The sequence below is a fragment of the Eptatretus burgeri genome, chromosome 18, assembly GCF_056783735.1.
Source record: "Eptatretus burgeri isolate ZD-2024b chromosome 18, Ebu_testis_v1, whole genome shotgun sequence".
Taxonomy (NCBI): Eukaryota; Metazoa; Chordata; class Myxini; order Myxiniformes; family Myxinidae; genus Eptatretus; species Eptatretus burgeri.
The window spans coordinates 27935135-27955634 of NC_140978.1; the positions used below are offsets into that span (position 1 = coordinate 27935135).

At 44.1% G+C, this 20500-nt stretch overlaps 1 protein-coding gene across 6 annotated transcripts in view; it reads right to left on the reverse strand.

Annotated features, from left to right (window-relative positions):
• The window catches only part of LOC147008798 (prickle planar cell polarity protein 3-like), a 56121-nt gene extending 38728 nt beyond the window's left edge, over positions 1–17393 (reverse strand). For 2 of the 6 annotated variants that reach the window (XM_085864565.1, XM_085864567.1), the window contains exons 1-3: positions 17106–17222; positions 16659–16811; positions 1330–1412 (exon numbers count right to left, since the gene is read on the reverse strand). Coding sequence is in view for 1 of the 6 variants with exons in the window: in XM_085864564.1 (XP_085720690.1) it covers positions 1330–1412; positions 17316–17348 (116 nt within the window). In the remaining 5 variants the exon portion in view is untranslated. Of the gene's footprint in view, positions 1–1329; positions 1413–16658; positions 16812–17105; positions 17230–17315 lie in introns of those variants that run through there. The other 4 variants (XM_085864566.1, XM_085864570.1, XM_085864564.1 and 1 more) reach the window with 4 other exon arrangements.
• Between the last annotated feature and the right edge of the window lie 3107 nt (positions 17394–20500).

Below are 20500 nucleotides of genomic sequence, written 5' to 3' on the forward strand. Positions count from 1 at the left end.
CCTCTTACCACTCCCCCCCCCCCACCCACCGGCCGCTCGATGGGTAAAAAACATCAGATCCAAGCCTCACTTTCTGGCTCATGATGGAATTGAAAGCACCACCGATTGTGACAATCGTTCCAAATTCCAAATACAATTCTTTTTCTTGGAACATGGAAAAAAAAATCCTTTATTCTTTTCATTTTTGATGAAAACAATATGGGAGATCCATTCTGGATGTTATATACACAAACTGATGGAATATTTGTCCCACTTTCCTTAATCATAGTCGCCGTACAAGCTCCTCTACCCCCCCCCCTTTTTCTTACTGAACCCCTTTCCCTTTTCTCTGCAATCACTCCACACTCCCTTAAAACGTGACAAGCAATTGCTCAATTGAGAATGCTCATAACTATTTTTTTTAAACAGTCAATCAACCGTTTTGATGATGGGAATGTTAAATCCAGTCTGACGGATGTATAAATCTTTAAAATATTTTCAAGTGTTTGTGTGTTTGTTTGTTTGTACGTTACTCTTTGACGGCCGAACCGTCACACCTGGAGGCCCCAACCTTTAAGTGTAGGTACTTCAGAATCTGGACAAGGTTTAAAGCTACTGCACGTTGGCCTTGGCATCCGTTTTAAAGCCACCAAAGGCCACTATAAAGTGTATAATGGGGGTGTGGGGTCAGGTATTGCTGCCGCCAGCCCGCAGGCAAAAGGTAACCACCACGAGGCCAATAACTCCATCGCTTCTCAATGCCCAACACGTCCCGAAACCACTGCCAGGAAAAACTCACCCAGCCAGGCAGCATTGGGTATCCCTCCCCCTACCTGGGTAGCCCCTCGAATAAGACAATAAGACATTTTCCTTGAAAATTTTTGAACGAATGTTACAAGTTTGTTGCTCCATAATTGGTTGCTCTTTGATAATTTAAACATTGATCCAAGGCTCATGGTAGACCTTGTACGGAGATCACATGCAGGACAAAGACAGGAGTGGACATCGTACTTTTAACATTAATTACAAGGACGTGAATAGACAATTCCCTGGGTTCACCATATCATGAGCCATGGGGTTCAGTCAGAGAGGACAACTCAAACTGTATCTGTAAGTTTACTCATTATCCATTCTTGGGTTACATTGAAAAAGTACCGAGTGAATAGAAATCCCACCGATGACTAAATTACGTTTGGAAGTTTTAATAAAACGCTACATTTGGCAGAATACAATGGGGGAGATGAATAGAAATTTTATTACAATGCTTGTGAAGGTGAACTCACACATTTCAACAGTAAATGTTACAAGCACAGGTTACATCGAAAACTTGAACCTCATTAATGGACCCACCTCCAGTTGTGGAATGAAAATCCAGGGCAACGGTCATGGCATCGCTGGCATGCGCTTCCAACACTTACATCACCAGCTGGAGGCTGAGACGGGGAAACAGTGAGTGGATCATCATCTGATAATTCAGTCAAATCATTGGGTTTGCACCCATTTGCTTCAGTTTACCCCAAATCATAACGGAAGCATTGTAATCCCAGAACAAAAAGGTTTTTGTATCCAGGAAACAATGAATCACTGAGATGGCTTCATTGTTTATTGAATGCAACAAGCCAGTTTGTCTCCTACAAACAATATTCCTTAATTTGCGTTTCCATTTTAACAATTATGTCAGAACCCCACGTGCAAATACATGGCCGAGCATGAAACAAGTTGCAAACATGTGGCGAAGCGTGATACACTGGTGAAAATGTACGATGGGAAAATGTGAAATAAGGTACAATTACTCGATGATCGTGAAACAAGACGTGCAAACACATCACGAGCATGAAACAAGACACAAACACATGATGAGTACGAAGCAAGATGCAATCACATTAAAAAAATAACCACCACAAGTCTGAAGACGACGATGGTTCACGAGCGGTATTTGACGATGGAGATTGTTTCAGAAGTCAAGGATGAGACAATGTGATAATGTTTGACAAAGTTATAAAAATGATCAACATGATGTGGTACGAGTGACAGGTTATTAGCTACAAAATGTCGAAAACCCGGTTTCGTTCAACAACTTTAAAAATTTGACCTTTGCATGACCTTTAAAGGTCACAAAACAATGTTGTGGACATTAAAATAAGGAAACAGGATACGTGCTATAGCTCAATGGAGTTAGTTCGTCGAAGAAGGTCGAAAACTCGGTTCGATTCCCACAACTTTGAAAATTTGACCTTTGTGAACTTTAAAGGTCAAAGGTCAAGGATTATGACTTTGGTGCAAAACTTCCTCTGGAACATTCCAGGAACAATATAATGTCATATAGGCTATATGGCATTTCGCACTCCTCGGATTATCCATACTTTGATGAAATCAGCGTAAAAACAAACTTGAAGGGGGCGCCACGGGCAAGGTGTATGAGATAAAGCAAAATGGTTTCAAGACTTTCGGTGGGGAATGACCTCAAGATTATGCATAAAAAATATTGTCATCCTAGCTCTCAAAGTTTGGGCGGTCGTCTGATTTTTATGTCAAAATTCGAAATTTTCTAAGTTCATGACCTTGTGACCTTGACACTAAAATGAAAAAAAATTTGAGCTCTGTGGGGCTATGCAGGTGTCATTGGGCTAACCAAATACCGAAACCCTGCCAGATTCGACAAACCCCTCGGAGAATAATTTTTTTTATGTCAAAATCACAATTTTCTAAGTTCATGACCTTGTGGCGAAAATGAAAAATCGAGCTCTGTGGGGCTATGCAGGTGTCATTGGGCTAACCAAATACCGAAACCCGTCAGATTCGACAAAACCCATAGGAGAAGATGCAAATTGAAATCGGCTACCCCCTTAAAACACATGTTTTTTGGGCGTGGCTCCGCACATAATGGGTGGACAACGCCCATTTTCAGGAAAACACAACGAGATCATGATATAAACCTCCAACCAAAATTTCATCAGGATCGGATCAAAACAGACAGACAGACAGACAGGACACACAACAATGACGAATATAGTGGTCACTTATATTTTTCGTGAAAATATTTTTTCGTGAACCAATAAAACAATTCACAATGATGTAAACAAAGTTAAAAGACAGACATTCTACGTTTTTAACCATCTCTGAAGTGTGAAAGTCTCTGCTTTTGATTCTCTCCCCGTTGAACCCTTCACTCAAGTCAACAATAAAAACCATTCTCAGGAGATATATTACAAAGGTTACTTTTGCAGATTAATGAAAAGTTGATGACTTTCCCCCAAATGTTGTAATACAAGGAACTTTAACTAAGGAGGAGATAATTTGGCCCATCATGCCTGTGCTACATCAATGCCATTCACCCATCCATTGGGACCATACTCTGTGCAGAGCATTGGTGCTGCCAAAGCAGTCTCCTTGGCTATTGGGCACAATCCTGGATGGGTCACCACTCAGACACAGGATACCAGCAAGCTGGAACTCATTTTGCCAACCTAGGAAGGATGACAGGCCAAGTTAACCCCACCTGGTATTAATTCAACAGCTCAGCAGGATTTGATCTCAGGACGCTTGGATCCCAAGCTGCCACTCTAACCATTAAGCCAACACCAGGCATACATCCATGCCATATTAATCCAATCTATTCGTTAATTGGCTCCGGGAGAGAGGGAGAGGGAGGGACAGCGAGACAGATAGGCACAGGAACATCACACATGGAACTTTGATTTTTTTAAAAAGAAAAACATTTAAAAAAAAAAAAAAAAAAAAAAAAATATATATATATATATATATATATATATATATATATATATATATATATATATATATATATATATATATAGTGCCTGGAGAAGGTCTACACCCCCTTTCAAAATTTTCACATTTTGTTGCCTTATAGCCTGGAATTAAATTACATCAAATCAGACTTTTTCCACCTTTATTCACGCATCTTAAACCACAACTTCCAAGTGAAAAACAAATTCTACAAATTTCAGAAAATTAATTAAAAATACAAAACTAGAATATCTTGGTTGGATAAGTATCCACCCCCCTGAGTTAATATTTGGTGGAAGCACCTTTGACAACAATTACAGCTGTGAGTCTGTCGCGATAGGTCTCTACCAACATTGCACACCTTGATTGGGCAATATTTTCCCATTCTGCTGTACAAAACTGTTTAAGCTCAGTCAAGTTGCGTGGGGAGCGTTGATGGACAAGAATCTTCAAGCCATGCCACAAATGTTCGATTAGATTTAGGTCAGAGCTCTGACTGGGCCATTCAAGGACATTTATCTTTTTGTTTCTTAGAAACTCCATTGTAGCTTTGGCTGTGCGTTTCAGGTCATTGTCATGCTGAAAAGTGAGCTTCCATCCCAATTTCAGCTTTCTTGCAGAGGGCTTCCTCTAGAATTTTGCTGTATTTTTCTCCATCCATTTTCCCTTCTATCCTGACATGTGCCCCGTTCCCTGCTGATGAGAAACATCCCCATAACATGATGCTGCCACCACCATGCTTCATAGCGGGGATGGTGCTCTTTGGGTGAAGTGCTGTGTTGGGTTTGCACCAAATGTAACATTTTGCATTTGGGCCAAAAATTTCCAACTTGGTTTCATCAGCTCATAAAACTTTTTGCCACACAGCTTCAGATTCTCCAGAGTTGTTTTTTGCATACCACAAATGGGACTCAAGGTGGGCTTTTTTGAGTAATGGCTTTCGTCTTGCCCCTACCGTACAGGCTAGACTTATGGAGTGCTTGGGATATTGTTTTTATATGCACACAGTGACCAGACTTTGCCATAAAAGCCTGTAGCTCTTTCAAAGTTGCCATTGGCCTCTTAGTGGCATCTCTTATCAGTCTCCTTCTGACTTGGTCATCCAGTTTGGAGGGACGGCCTGATCTAGGCAGGGTCTTGGTGGTACCATACACTCACCACTTTTTAATTATTTTCTTGACTGTACTCTAAGGGATATTCAAGGTCTTTGAAATATTTTTTATACCCATCTTCTGATCTGTGTCTTTTCACAACTTTATCCTGGAGGTCTTTTGAAAGCTCCTTGGTGGTCATGGTTGAGTCTTTGCTATGAAATGCACTACCCATCAGAGGAAACCTCGAGGAACAGTTGATTTTATTCTGAAACTAGAAGGGCACACAGTGGAGCACATACCTCCGCCACGTAATGCCTGATCCACGAGAACATATCGGGTCAAATACATTTTTGAAATATGATGCTATACAGTACCATATCGTTTTTTGGCCCTTTCTCTCAATGGTGAAGAATCACTTTAAAAATCAAATAATTCTGGTATCCATATCCAGATTTGGATCTTCACCAAAATCTAATCAATTTAAAAATCATCAGATCCAGATCCGGATTTGGATCTTCAACAAAATTGAATCAATTCTTTCTTGTCAAACAACGAACGTGTCCACCAAGTTTCGGCTGACTCCGTCCCCAACTTTTTGAGATATCATGCTTCATATCGAGATATCATGCTACACAGCCACCGAGAGGTGACTGCTCTCAGTGCCGGCCAAGGTCATTGCTCGGGTAATTCTTGATCGGGTTCGCCACCATCTGCTTGAGTACCAGCACCCAGAAAAGTCAGGCTTTACACCAAAGAGGTCAACGATTGACCATATCCTTGCTCTTCAGGTCTTCACCGAACACAGATGAGAGTTTTGTCTGGGGCAGCAGCCTTTGTTGATCTCCGCAAAGTGTTCCATTCAGTGAATCAGGATGCCCTCTGGAGGATTCTCGGTCTTCATGAGGTGCAAGAAAAATTGATCAATCCGATTTCTGAGCTAAACTTTGGAACTGAGAGTGCTGTGAGGCGTGGTAGTTCCATCTCTGACTTATTTTCAGTTGTTACTGCAGTTCGCCAGGGGTGTGTACTGACCCCCACACTTTTTAGCGCTTGTACGGACTGGATTATGGGGGGGGGGGGGGGAGATCAGAGAGATCAAGTTGTGGTGCATCATTTGGTAAGGTCAAGATCTCTGACCTTGATGTCGCAGATGATTCAGTCATCTTTGCGGAAACGCTGGATATCCTTACAGGAGCCCTTGAGTCACTGAATGCAGTCACTGCTTGGATTAAGGGTTTCCTGGGTCAAAACTAAGATCCAGGCTTTCAATGACATAGTGGATGCTGCAAACTTGTCTGTACCTTTTTGGGGTGAGGACGTCAATTGAGGTCACACAGAGATTCACTTACCTTGGCAGTGATATTCTTGTCTCCGCATGTTGTGAGCCTGAGGTCAATAGATTTCTAGGTTGGGCCTGGGGAGTCATGGATTCACTGGATCATGGGGTGTGGCGCTGCCGCTACCTGTGCGGGAGGACGAAAGTCCGAGTCGTCAGGTCCTTGGTGCTTCCAGTCTTGCTCTGCAGATGTGAGACTTGTATTCTGACCAGGGACCTGAGATGGAGACTTAACTCCTTCGGTACCAGCTCTCTTCAGAGAATCCTTGGCTATCACTGGTCAGATTTTGTCTCCAATGATCGGTTCATGAGAGAGACTCAGATGAGATTTGTTACCTGTATAGTCCTTGAGCATCAGCTGCGGCTGTATGGATATGTAGCTCGTTTTCCTGATGCTGATCCTGCTGGCCAGATTCTCTCAGCGAGGGAGTTTCGTGAGTGGAGGAGGCCAATGGGCCGACCACGTCTCTCGTGGTTGCAGCAGATTGATTGGCATCTCAAGGAGATGGAGTTGGGCTAGACAACTTCTTGGGGGTTGGCCAGACGGAAGCCCCTGGAGTACCGGCGGAAAGTGGACGCAGCGACGTACTGCTCTGGCGCATGCTCCCATACCTGACTTACCCTAACCAGCTAAAAACTGTCTCTCTGGTGTTTCACAGGCAGCATGATTAATCATCCTCGAGTGGACGTTAAACTGGGTGTTGCAGCTGCAGGCATTTGTTGATGGACATTAAAGATTCCACGGTGTCCTTCAGAGAAAGTAGACGAGCTATCGACGGCACCTTGAAAACATTACAAATTCCTGTACAAACCTAAGTTGAATGCCACATCTGGCCAGCCAGTTCATGAAAGACTTGACCAAGCTCCCCACAGCCAACCACACAAGAACGTGGGAATAGTTGTGACCATTAAAACAAATAAGAATAAGAAGACGTAACTTTCTAAATCAAGCGATTGTTTCTAGTGGATTCAATTACCCATCCTTAGCCCAGCTACTGATCCATTCTGCCCATATGCCTGAACTCCATTTACTGCAATGCTTCTGGGTACCTATAAAAATAAAGTTTAAACCCATCCACTGTTTCTGCTGTGACTACCTTTCCAGGGAGACCAGTCCATGCATTAACTACTGTGAGTGAGAAAACTCCTTCCTTACTCCCATCTTAATTCTCCTCTTTTTCACTCTAAGATTGTGGCCCTTGATCCGATCAAGGCCCAGTCACACCTTGACGTTTTAGCCAGCTTATGCCGATTTTTGAAAAATTTGTCTAAAACGCTGGCACACGTCGAATACGTTATGGGTAAGTTTTGGAAACATTGAGAGCACGCTGAAAAACACTGCCATACGTCGTAGTACGCTGGCTTTCATCGTTGTACTTTGCGGTTGTCCTCAATTTTTAGCATGCTTGAAATTTTACGACTTATGCCAGCATATGACTCACAAGTTCCGCTACGCTGGCCATAAGTTGAAGGCACGTTACGCGATCGTTGACACACGTCGACACAAGCTACTTGTAAGTTAATCATAAGTCGAAACACGTCGAGTTAATGTTTAGCGTACCCAAAACTTATTTCTAACCTATGAGTAACGTGTTGTAGGCACGTTATACAATCGTTGACACACGTTACTTGTAAGTTACTCATAAGTCGAAACATGTCAATGTAATGGTTAGCGTCAGTGTTCCAGACTCCCTGGTTTTTTTTTTGTTTGTTTTTGTTTTTCTTCGGTATGACGGTCATGTTGACACTTCGATTTCTAGTGCGGTTATGATTTAAATCGTTGAGCGGCAGCCTATTAATTTTCTTATATTATAACTGCACTAGAAATCGAAGTGTCAACATCACTGTCATAACGAAGAAAAAAAAACAAAACAGGGAGTCTGGAACACTGACGCTAACCATTACATTAACATGTTTCGACTTATGAGTAACTTACAAGTAACTTTTGTCAACGTGTGCCAACGTTCGCATATCGTGCGTACGACTTATTCCCATCGCATGCGGAACGTGTGAGGCATACGGCAAGTACGTCGTAAAATGTTTAACACGTTTAAAAGTACAAGACGTACTCCACTTACCACGACGTATGATAGCGTACTTTAGCGTTCTATTCACGTATACCAAACTTACCCATACCGTATTCGATGTGCGCCAACGTTTTAGACGCATTTTTCAGAGGTCGGTATACGCTGGCAAGATCGCCAAGGTGTGACTGCGATGTTGACACTTCCATTTCTCCGGCGGTTATGATTTGAATCGTTGTGCGGCAGCCTTTTAATAGGCTACGCCACGTGATCGTCGGCGATACGTGCAGCGCGCTATGCATAAGTTAGACTATCGTTGGGCATAGGTTGTGAACGCCGACAACAGGCTAAGCATTCGTTGGTATAAGTTATCTAGAAGACAACGAAACGTTCTGTGTCCATTAGTAATATGTTATGCATATGACCAACTCGTTATGAATACGTCCGAATCTTAAAAAAAAAAAAACATCAAAAGTTCAGCGTAAGCCAGCATTTTACATACATTTGTATACGTTGCCATTGCTGGCTAAAACATCAAGGTGTGACTGGGCCTTCACTGTCTATTCTGCTGGAAAAAACAAACCTCTTCTGCAGTGAATTATTTTGTTTATACCCTTCATTATCTTAAACATTTCTACTATATCCCCTTGTAATCACCTCCTTCCTAATGAATAAAGTCCTGTCTTTCTCATAGCTCAGTCTAGCTAGGCCCAGAATCAATCTAGTAGCTCGACGCTGAACCCGATCTATAGCAAATATGGTCTTCCACAGATGTGATGACCAAAAGTGTACACAATATTCAAGATGAGGCCTCACAAAATTCATACACAGTGTTGACATCAACTCTTTTGATTTATAATTTATCCCCCTATGAATACAACTTAAAACACTGTTCGCTTTACCTATTGTCAACTCATGCGCTTCCCCCCACCCTCGCCCCCCCTCCTGTGTATCACATGCTCCTTCTACTGTGTCAATGCTCCAAGATTGTCCCTTGCATCATGGAACATTTACATTATTCCTTCCCATCCCCAGAAACCTCAATGAAAAACGGTGCCCACCTGATGATCCGGGCAGTTGGGAAATCAGTCAATTGCTTGTAAGTTAAGGTTACAACTTCAAATATAATAGCTTTTGTAAGTACTTACCAGTACATAATAGATAAGTTTTTGTGTGTTTATATATGTCTGTTTGTATGTTTAAGTGTATGTATATGAATGTAAAAGCCTGAGATTGCGATAGCAGTGAAGTTGCCTGGCTTGGTATCTAAGGGTCATGAGTTCAAGCCCCTGTTTCCTGTTGAATTAACACCAGGCAGGGTTGACTCAGCCTGTCATCCTTCTGAGGTCAGTGAAATGAGTTCCAGTGTAATGGGGTAACAACCATTCAGGGTAACCTGTGTCGGAGTGGTGACCCATCCAGGACTGGACTTGCCAATTTAAACTGCCTCAGCAGCCCTTCTACACCTTTACAGCACGAAAGGAATGGTAATTATATATACTAGTGCGGGCCCGTAGGTGCGGGCCCGTAGGTGCGTGCCCGTAGGTGCAGCTTCGTTCCTTCGCTCTCGTAAACGACGACTGGATTGGAGCATTTTTTCAATTAGATCGGACCAACTATATCATAAATCGCCATAACTTGGGAAACACCTGGGAAACATACTCAGGTCCCCAGCGTCAATTGTGACGTCATATCAAACGAAGAAGAAAAAGAATTGTGACGCCCCTGCTCTCTTGCCCCCCTCTCTTCCCCCTAGTCTCGCCCCTCCTCTCGCCCCCACTCTCTCGCCCCCACTCTCACCCCCCTCTCTTGCCCCCTCCTCTCTCCCCCTCTCTTGAATTGTGACACCCCCTTTCTCTCACCCCTCTCTCTCGCCCCTCTTCCCCCCTCCTCTCTCTGTAAATGTATTCACAAATGTCTACCAATCACAACAATTAATTCAAACCTTGGGAAACAGCTGTTTCCCTTGGGAAAATTCAAACCTTGGGATTAATTCATAATTTGACCAATTAATTCAAACCTTAAGAAAAACAGCTTTCAAACCTTGGGAAACACTTGGGAAACAGCTGAAACGGATGAAGAACGATATCAAACCTTGAAAAGGCTCATACTCAGGTCCCCAGCGTCGACTGTGACATCATACCAAAAAAAGGAGAAGAAGAAGAAGAATTGTGACGTCAATCGTGCAGGTCAGGTCAGGTATGGGAGCATGTGCCAGAACAGCGCGTTGCTGCGTCCACTTTCCGCCGGTACTCCAGGGGCCTCCGTCTGGCCATCCCCCAGGCAGATACCAGGCCCATCCCCATCTCCTTGAGATGATGGTCAACCTGCTGCAACCACGAGGCACGTGGTCAGCCCACTGGCCTCTTCCACTCATGAGACTCCCTCGCTGAGAGAATCTGGTGAGCAGGATCAGCGTCAGGAAAACGAGCCACATGTCCATACAGCCGCAACTGACGCTCACGGACAATGCAGGTAACAAATCTCATCCGAGTCTCTCTCAGCAACCGCTCGTTGGACACAAAATCCGACCAGCGATAGCCAAGGATTCTCCGAAGTGACCTGGTACCAAAGGAATTAAGTCTCCGTCTCAGATCCTTGGTCAGAGTCCAAGTCTCGCACCCATAGAGCAAGACTGGAAGTACCAAGGACCTGAAGACTCGGACTTTCGTCCTCCCGCACAGGTACTGGCAGCGCCACACCCCATGATCCAGTGAATCCATGACTCCCCAGGCCCGACCCAGACGTCTATTGACCTCTGACTCGCAGCCAGCAGAGACATGAATATCACTGCCAAGGTAAGTGAATCTCTCCACGACCTCAACATCCTTACCACAAACAGACACAGACAGGACAGCAGCATCCAAGATGTCACCGAAAGCCTGGATTTTAGTTTTGACCCAAGAAACCCGTAATCCCAGCAGCTCCGACTCCTCATTCAGCACCTCAAGGGCCCCCAAGAGGATGTCTAAAGTCTCCGCAAAGATGACTGCATCATCTGCAAAATCAAGGTCCGAGATCTTGACATTCCCAAACGATGCACCGCAACTTGATCTCTCCGACATCCTCCCTAGAATCCAGTCCATACAAGTGCTGAAAAGTGTGGGGGCCAGTACACACCCCTGACGAACTCCAGTAACAACTGGAAATAAGTTAGAGATGGTACCACCACACTTCACAGCACTCTCAGTACCAGAGTAGAGTTCAGACATCAGATCGATCAGTTTTGGTGGCACCCCACGAAGACCAAGAATCCTCCAGAGGACATCCCGATTCACTGAATCGAACGCTTTACAGTGTAAAGTAAAGCCTGACTGCTCTGGACGCTGGTGCTCAAGCAGATGGTGGCGAACCCTATCAAGAATTATCTGAGCAAAGACCTTGCCCGGCACTGAGAGCAGCGTCACCCCTCGGTAGTTGTTGCAGTCTTGGCGATCACCCTTCCCTTTCCAGAGAGGGACAACAAGGCCCCTCTTCCAGTCAGTTGGGATGATGCCTGTGTTCCAGGCAGAGCACAAAACTGCATGCAACGACACGAGTGCAGCATTTCCACCAGCCTTGAGAAGTTCGGCATGGATGCCACAGATCCCTGGAGCTTTGCCCCGTTTCAACTGGTTCACCGCAGCCCGTGTTTCCACAAGCGAAGGTGGACCACAGTTGATTCTAGGGTCAGCAACAGGGATTGTAACACCCTTGACGTCCAACTCGACAGCTGGGGGATCAGCCTGGTACAACCGCTCAAAGTAACCGGCCCAGCGGGCCTTCACTTCAGACTCCTCTGTCAAGAGCCTACCACTCTCTGCTCGAACTGCAGTGCTCCGAGGGATGGGCTTGGATGAACGTAATGCGCGAATTCCCCTGTAAGCGGGACGAGAATCACCTGTCCACAGGTGATGCTCTACCCCCTCACAGATTCCTCGCACATAGGCCTCCTTGTCCACCCTCAGTGCACGTACAGTTTTACGCCTCAGCTCCCTGAATAGCTCAGCTCTGCCATTCAGCCTGGCCCTGCGACTCTGGTCAATGGTATCCAGTGTCCCTTGAGAGACAAAATTCTTCTTTGCCCTACGGTGAGCTCCAAGACATCCACCGGCAACATCAAGGACAGTGGTCTTGAAGGCGCTCCACAACTCTTCAGGACCCCCCAAAGCACCCAGACCGCCCAAGTGTCCACTCAGCCTGTTCGCAAACTCCTCAGCTACTCTCTCATCCCTGAGCTTGCCAACATTCAGCCTAGGCTGGGATGGTACCATTCTCCAGGATTTAAGGTGCAGCTTTAGAGTTGCTACAACAAGCCTGTGGTCAGTATTGAGGAACTGAGCACTCCGGTAGACCCTGCAGTTCTGGATCATCATCCAACGACCGTCAATGAGGACATGGTCAATCTCCTTTGCCACACCGCCAGCGTTGGAATACCAAGTCCAGCGATGAGCTTGTGGGCGCTGAAACCATGAACCAGCCACCCTAAGTCCATGACTTCTTGCAAAGTCAAGGAACTTAGTGCTATTCTGGTTCATAGTTCCAGACCCATGGGAACCAACACACACCTCATAACCATTCCTCTCAGTTCCAGTCGATGCATTGAAATCCCCCAAGACTAGAAGTGTATCTCGTCTGGGGCACCGATCAACCACAGACTCGAGCGTGGCGTAGAATGCATCCTTCACGGTGAGATCACTCGCCTCAGTCGGAGAATAAACAGAGACCAGGGAAATGACACCTAAGGAGTGACGAATCCTTAATCTCATAATACGCTCGTTGACCGGTGTTACCTCAATTATCATTGGGGTCAGCTTATTGGACACAGCTACAGCAACTCCTTGGGTATGGTAACCATCAGAGCGACCAGACCAATAGTAGGTGTAACCACCCACCATTATCTCACCGCATTCCGGTCTCCGAACCTCAGAGAGAGCTGCAATCCCGATGTCCCAACGCTTGAGCTCAGATGATAACAGAGACAGATGATCATCCTCTCTTAGGGATAGGACATTCCAGGCACCCACCTGAAGGGACCGCCTCAGGTTAACCCAAGGAGACCGCCGTCTGGTGGACGACACCTCAGCACCACTCCGACACACTCTCCCGCAATCTGACCCAGGGATGTTACCCCGTGGTTTCCCTCCTATCATCAAAGATTGGGGGTCCCGAAGGCTTTGCCCCAATCCTGTCATCCGGTGAGCTGCCCTGCGAAGGGAAGCTGCACAGGAGGTACTCCCACGGAGTGGGTTTTCAGATTTTTTTGCGTTTTTGCGTTTTGCGGAATGAAGGGTTTTACGGTGGCCGGAGTGCAAATCCTGCCACCAACCTCCTAATAAGAAGTGACCCAACTGCAGGAGGACGTCCGCAGACACAGTTGGGCACTAGATATGGATGGCCGTTGGCTCACAAGGAGCTCCTCCGCCCTTTGACAGGTTTTGTTTTTAATCCTGCTGGGTGTCCATATCCAAACACCCTCCTCACCAGAAAACCTGGTTGGGGAGACGGTTTAGTCGCCGCCAACCTGACCATGGAGCAGGTTAGTACAGGTTTACATGGTACCTGTAGCAGGTCACAGATCGAACCTGACCTTACTTCTCGTGCAAAAAAAAATCGTGCAAAAATAAATAAATAAATAAACATTAATTGTGACATCATAGCACCGTGTCCTGTCATTGGTTGACAGATGTTATTGGTCATTATTGGTTGACAGACAATATATAGGTCATTATTGGTTGACAGACAATATATAGGTCATTATTGGTTGACATACATTGGTCATTGTATCACATTATTCTGTTTATTACTGCAAATTATTGTGCTATTATTATGATTAATATGCTATCATTATTCTGAGATATCTTTGGGAAAAAAATGGCATGATAAGGTGGAACGACACTTCAGCTGCGATATATACACCTTTCCAACACTGAAAAAAGCAATAAAATGGCCGTAACTTGGGAACCGCTCGTCCGATTAATATCAAACCTTGAAAAGGCACATCCGCGGGTCCCCAGCGTCGATTGTGACATCATACCAAACGAAGAAGAAGAAGAATTGTGATGTCAATCGTGCAAAAAAAACCCAATAAATAAATAAACATGAATTGTGACGTCATAGCACCATGTCTTGTCATTGGTTGACAGATAAATTGCCGTAACTTTGGAACTGCTCGTCCGATTAATATCAAACCTTGAAAAGGCACATACTCAGGGCCCCTGCAATATTCCTGGCAAGTTTCAATCAGATCGGACCGGCGGTTGTCGAGAAACGGTGGTCGCAGACAAACAGACACACACACACACACACACACACACACACACACACACACACACACACACACACACACACACACACACACACACACACACACACACACACACACACACACACACACACACAGCTGGAATTATAGATGTGAACATATGTGTATATATGTATATATATATATATATATATATATATATATATATATATATATATATATATATATATATATATTTACAGCTCTGGAAAAAATTAAGAGACCACTGCAAAATTATCAGTTTTTCAGGTTTTACTATTTATAGGTACGTGTTTGAGTAAAATGAACGTTTTTGTTTTATTCTACAAACTACTGACAAGATTTCTCCCAAGTTCCGAATAAAAATATTGTCATTTTGAGCATTTATTTGCAGAAAATGACAACTGGTCAAAATAACAACAAAGATTCAGTGTTTTCAGACCTCAAATAATACAAACAAAACAAGTTCATATTCATTTTTAAACTACACAGTACTAATATAATGTTTTAACTTCGGAAGAGTTCAGAAATCACTATTTTGTGGATTAACCCTGATTTTTAATCACAGCTTTCATGCGTCTTGGCATGCTGTCCACCAGTCATTCACATTGCTGTTGGGTGACTTTATGCCACTCCTGGCACAAAAATTCAAGCAGCTCGGCTTTGTTTGATGGCTTGTGACCATCCATCTCCCTCTTGATCACATTCCAGAGGTTTTCAATGGGGTTCAGGTCTGGAGATCGGGCTGGCCATGACAGGGTCTTGATCTGAAGGTCCTCCATCCACACCTTGATTGACCTGGCTGTGTGGCATGGAGCATTGTCCTGCTGGAAAAACCAATCCTCAGAGTTGGGGAACATTGTCAGAGCAGAAGGAAGAAAGTGTTCTTCCGGGACAACCTTGTACGTGGCTTGATTCGTGAGTCCTTCACAAAGACAAATCTGCCCGATTCCAGCCTTGCTGAAGCACCCCCAGATCATCACCGATCCTCCACCAAATTTCACAGTGGGTGCGAGACACTGTGGCTTGTAGGCCTCTCCAGGTCTCCGTCTAACTATTAGATGACCAGGTGTTGGGCAAAGTTGAAAATTGGACTCATCAGAGAAGCTGACCTTACTCCAGTCCTCTACGGTCCAATTCTTATGGTCTTTTGCAAACCTCAGCCTGGCTCGTCTTTTCTTCTCATTGATGAAGGGCTTTTTTCTAGCTTTGCACGACTTCAGCCCTGCCCCGAGGAGCCTGTTTCGAACCGTACTCGCCGTGCACTTCACCCCAGCTTCCGTTTGCCATTCTTTTTGTCGGTCACTTGATGTCATCATACGGTTGTTGAGAACATTCACATGAGTTGGTGGTCATCCCGGTCAGTGGAAAGTCGTTTTCGCCCTCTGCCAGTCTGAAGCTTTGTTGTCCCCAATGTCTGCTGCTTGACCTTGTTCTTCTGATCCGCCGTCTTTGAAATTTTAAGGATGGAAGCAACGTGACGCTCACTGTATCCCTCTGCCAGTAAAGCCAGAATTGAACCCTTCTTTTCCTCACTCAAAACTTTTCTTTTCAACTCTTTTGGCATGGTCAATAGTTATTTTTTTGATTCCAATTACTATTGAGGTACTACTAGCACTGTTTTTGCCATCCAGCTGGTCCTATTGCAAGAGGATAGTGATGACCACAGCAGTGGTTTTTATACTTTTCCTTGTTAAATAAGATTCAGTTCAGGTGATCACCTCATCAGTACCTCACTAACTAGAATGAGGTGTGCCTGTGTTGGAATTAAACAGACACTGGAATGGAATGGCTGCCATACATGTAGAGATGCTGATTTTAATTTTTTTTTGGAGTGGTCTCTTATTTTTTTCCAGAACTGTGTGTGTGTGTGTGTGTGTGTGTGTGTGTGTGTGTGTGTGTGTGTGTGTGTGTGTGTGTGTGTGTGTGTGTGTGTGTGTGTGTGTGTGTTGTTATGTCTTGCTTCCTTCTTGGGACTACATTGCAGTAATTGGTGTTTGATTATGTTAAACTACATTTGCCAATCTTTTGCCCAATCTATTAAAGTATCTAGATTCTAGACTTTCCTGAATCTGATAATCCCGCTATGTGCTGCTCTCGACTTTATCTCCAAGCTTTGTGTCATCTGCACACTTCGAAAACTGACTTTAACCCTACTTTCCAAATCATTGGAATAAATTATGAATACCAAGAACAGCGCTCAGTGGAGCGCATACCTGTGCCAGGCCGAACAGTTTACGATTCACGTGCCACTTATCGGCCAGATTTGGATCCGAACGTGAAACAAGATCCAATCAGCTTCTTCCCGTCGCCTACCCAACTCATCCAGCAAGTTTCCTCTGAATCCGTCCACAACTTTTGGTGATATCCTGCTCACAGACAGACAGACAGACAGACAGACAGACAGACAGACAGACAGGGTGAAAACATAACGTCGTCCACTTTGGGTGGTGGAGGTAATCCCGGTTTTAATACAGATCCTTGAGATACCGCACTACTCAACACCCTCCCCACTCACACAGCGAACTCGCTCACTATCACCATGGCAGTTTCCTCGTGGTGAGGGGGGGGGGGGGTTGAGGAGTTGGGGTAACATGGGGTCAAAGCAGATTATTTATTTTTTAACTTTAAATTTCCTATTGGATCATTCCTTTGGATCAGACCTTTGGAGATGATGAAGTGTTCAATGTATCATCAGCGACATTTATTAAATCAAACACGAAGGGAGGACGAACGTGATATCGACATAACGAGGTCTCGGTGTTCACCGACTCGTAGAAAGCTGAAAAAAAAACAAACTTTTACACAAATCTTGAACGGAAAAAGAACGTTTTTTCCCTTCATTTCGCGCTCTTTGTAACCGCGGAAATTACCTTAACATTACGCCTGCCTCCGCGGCTCCACATCGCGCCCGTCGGGCCACAGCAGCGATCACAACATACTTTTACGATTCGTAGATGCCTCTGGGGCACTTTTACTGCGAACGATATGGAGCACGTGCGGCGATAATCTGCCCTCCAGTCAACTTGCCATTACACAAATAGAGTTTAACTTCCATCGGGTTTCCATGGTTCTTGTTGTTGTCGTCTTGTCATGAATATTTATTGCGTGACCTTTTTTCTGAAATTTCCGAGACTTAGGGATCCCGGTACAGGTCGTCTGTTCAGGATGGAAAGAATCGTTCAGTCGTCATGGAGTTCTCTCCTCGAAGATCGCACATCACAGCCCTTGTGACGCAGTGCCGGCAGGGGGTGCTGCATCTCGGAGCACGCCACATTAGTGTGGGAACGGTTAAAGTTGCGCACATGGGATTGGCAGACTGACTCAAATATGTTTTGGGAACGTGAGCCGGCAATTGTGACCACACAATCGAAATTCCTGCTCTGGATCCTGCAAAAGGCATTGGATGGAAGTACTTGTCGGTGCATCTATTTATTATGTACGCAGAGATGATGAGCACTTTCCGGTGCTCCTCGTGATACTGGTCCCAGTTCGTGCACGGTCTTTGAGGTTTATGGCTGGGCTGGTGCAAGACTTGTAAAAAAGATTCCGTTTGAATGTGGACTGAGCCTGATGTTGGCTTGACGGTTAAGGTGGCTGGCTTGAGATTGTGGTGTACTTTTCATCAGTGCCAACTTGTTGGTACTCTTACATCATGAACTTCGCTCAATTGACTTGTCCAACGAATGGCGGTCATGTCGGCATGTTTTGTTTTAAAATGTGGAAATGACTCACGAACTTTTGTTTCACTGGAGTTAAACGAAAGTTCGCTGGAGTTCACTGGAGTTAAACGAAAGTTCGTTGGAGTTCACTGGAGTTAAACGAAAGTTCACTGGAGTTAAACGAAAGTTCGTTGGAGTTCACTGGAGTTAAACAAAAGTTCGTTGGAGTTCACTGGAGTAAAACGAAAGTTCGTTGGAGTTCACTGGAGTAAAACGAAAGTTCGTTGGAGTTCACTGGAGTTAAACAAAAGTTCGTTGGAGTTCACTGAAGTAAAACAAAAGTTCGTTGGAGTTCACTGGAGTTAAACGAAAGTTCGTTGGAGTTCACTGGAGTTAAACGAAAGTTCTTTAGAGTTCACTGGAATTAAACGAAATTTCGTTGGAGTTCACTGGAGTGAAACGAAAGTTCTTTAGAGTTCACTGGAATTAAACGAAAGTTCTTTAGAGTTCACTGGAGTTAAACGAAAGTTCGTTGGAGTTCACTGGAGTTAAACGAAAGTTCGTTGGAGTTCACTGGAGTTAAACGAAAGTTCACTGGAGTTCACTGGAGTTAAACGAAAGTTCGTTGGAGTTCACTGGAGTTAAACGAAAGTTCTTTAGAGTTCACTGGAATTAAACGAAAGTTCGTTGGAGTTCACTGGAGTTCAACCAAAGTTTGTTGGAGTTCAATGGAGTTAAACGAAAGTTCGCTGGAGTTAAACGAAAGATCGTTAGAGTTCACTGGAATTAAACAAAAGTTCGTTGGAGTTCACTGGAGTTAAACGAAAGTTCTTTAGAGTTCACTGGAGTTAAACGAAAGTTCGTTGGAGTTCACTGGAGTTAAACGAAAGTTCTTTAGAGTTCACTGGAGTTAAACGAAAGTTCGTTGGAGTTCACTGGAGTTAAACGAAAGTTCGTTGGAGTTCACTGGAGTTAAACGAAAGTTCGTTGGAGTTCACTGGAGTTAAACGAAAGTTCTTTAGAGTTCACTGGAATTAAACGAAATTTCGTTGGAGTTCACTGGAGTGAAACGAAAGTTCTTTAGAGTTCACTGGAATTAAACGAAAGTTCTTTAGAGTTCACTGGAATTAAACGAAAGTTCTTTAGAGTTCACTGGAATTAAACGAAAGTTCTTTAGAGTTCACTGGAATTAAACGAAATTTCGTTGGAGTTCACTGGAATTAAACGAAATTTCGTTGGAGTTCACTGGAGTGAAATGAAAGTTCTTTAGAGTTCACTGGAATTAAATGAAAGTTCTTTAGAGTTCACTGGAGTTAAACGAAAGTTCGTTGGAGTTCACTGGAATTAAACGAAAGTTCGTTGGAGTTCACTGGAGTTAAACGAAAGTTCGTTGGAGTTCACTGGAGTTAAACGAAAGTTCACTGGAGTTCACTGGAATTAAACGAAAGTTCGTTGGAGTTCACTGGAGTTAAACGAAAGTTCTTTAGAGTTCACTGGAATAAAACGAAAGTTCGTTGGAGTTCACTTGAGTTCAACCAAAGTTTGTTGGAGTTCACTGGAGTTAAACGAAAGTTCGCTGGAGTTCACTGGAGTTAAACTAAAGATCGTTAGAGTTCACTGTAATTAAACAAAAGTTCGCTGGAGTTCACTAGAGTTAAACGAAAGTTCGTTGGAGTTCACTGGAGTTAAACGAAAGTTCGTTGGAGTTCACTGGAGTTAAACGAAAGTTCTTTAGAGTTCACTGGAATTAAAAGAAAGTTCGTTGGAGTTCACTGGAGTTAAATGAAAGTTCTTTAGAGTTCACTGGAGTTAAACGAAAGTTCGTTGGAGTTCACTGGAGTTAAACGAAAGTTCTTTAGAGTTCACTGGAGTTAAACGAAAGTTCGTTGGAGTTCACTGGAGTTAAACGAAAGTTCTTTAGAGTTCACTGGAGTTAAACGAAAGTTCGTTGGAGTTCACTGGAGTTAAATGAAAGTTCTTTAGAGTTCACTGGAGTTAAACGAAAGTTCGTTGGAGTTCACTGGAGTTAAACGAAAGTTCTTTAGAGTTCACTGGAGTTAAACGAAAGTTCGTTGGAGTTCACTGGAGTTAAATGAAAGTTCTTTAGAGTTCACTGGAGTTAAACGAAAGTTCGTTGGAGTTCACTGGAGTTAAACGAAAGTGAGTTGGAGTTCACTGGAGTTAAACCGCATTTGCAGCCCTATCCTCCCACAGCACTTTGCTCTCTGCACCCGCAGCGTCGTATCATGTTCCGTTTCACCGCTCCATCTTCAATGGGTTTTCTCTCCTTTCAACCGTGGGATTACTATCACCGAACCCCTTTTGGCGAGCAGCTCATTCCCCCGGGCACTGGCCATTTATGTCACCTGAGTTACCGAGTGGATCGTTTTATTTTG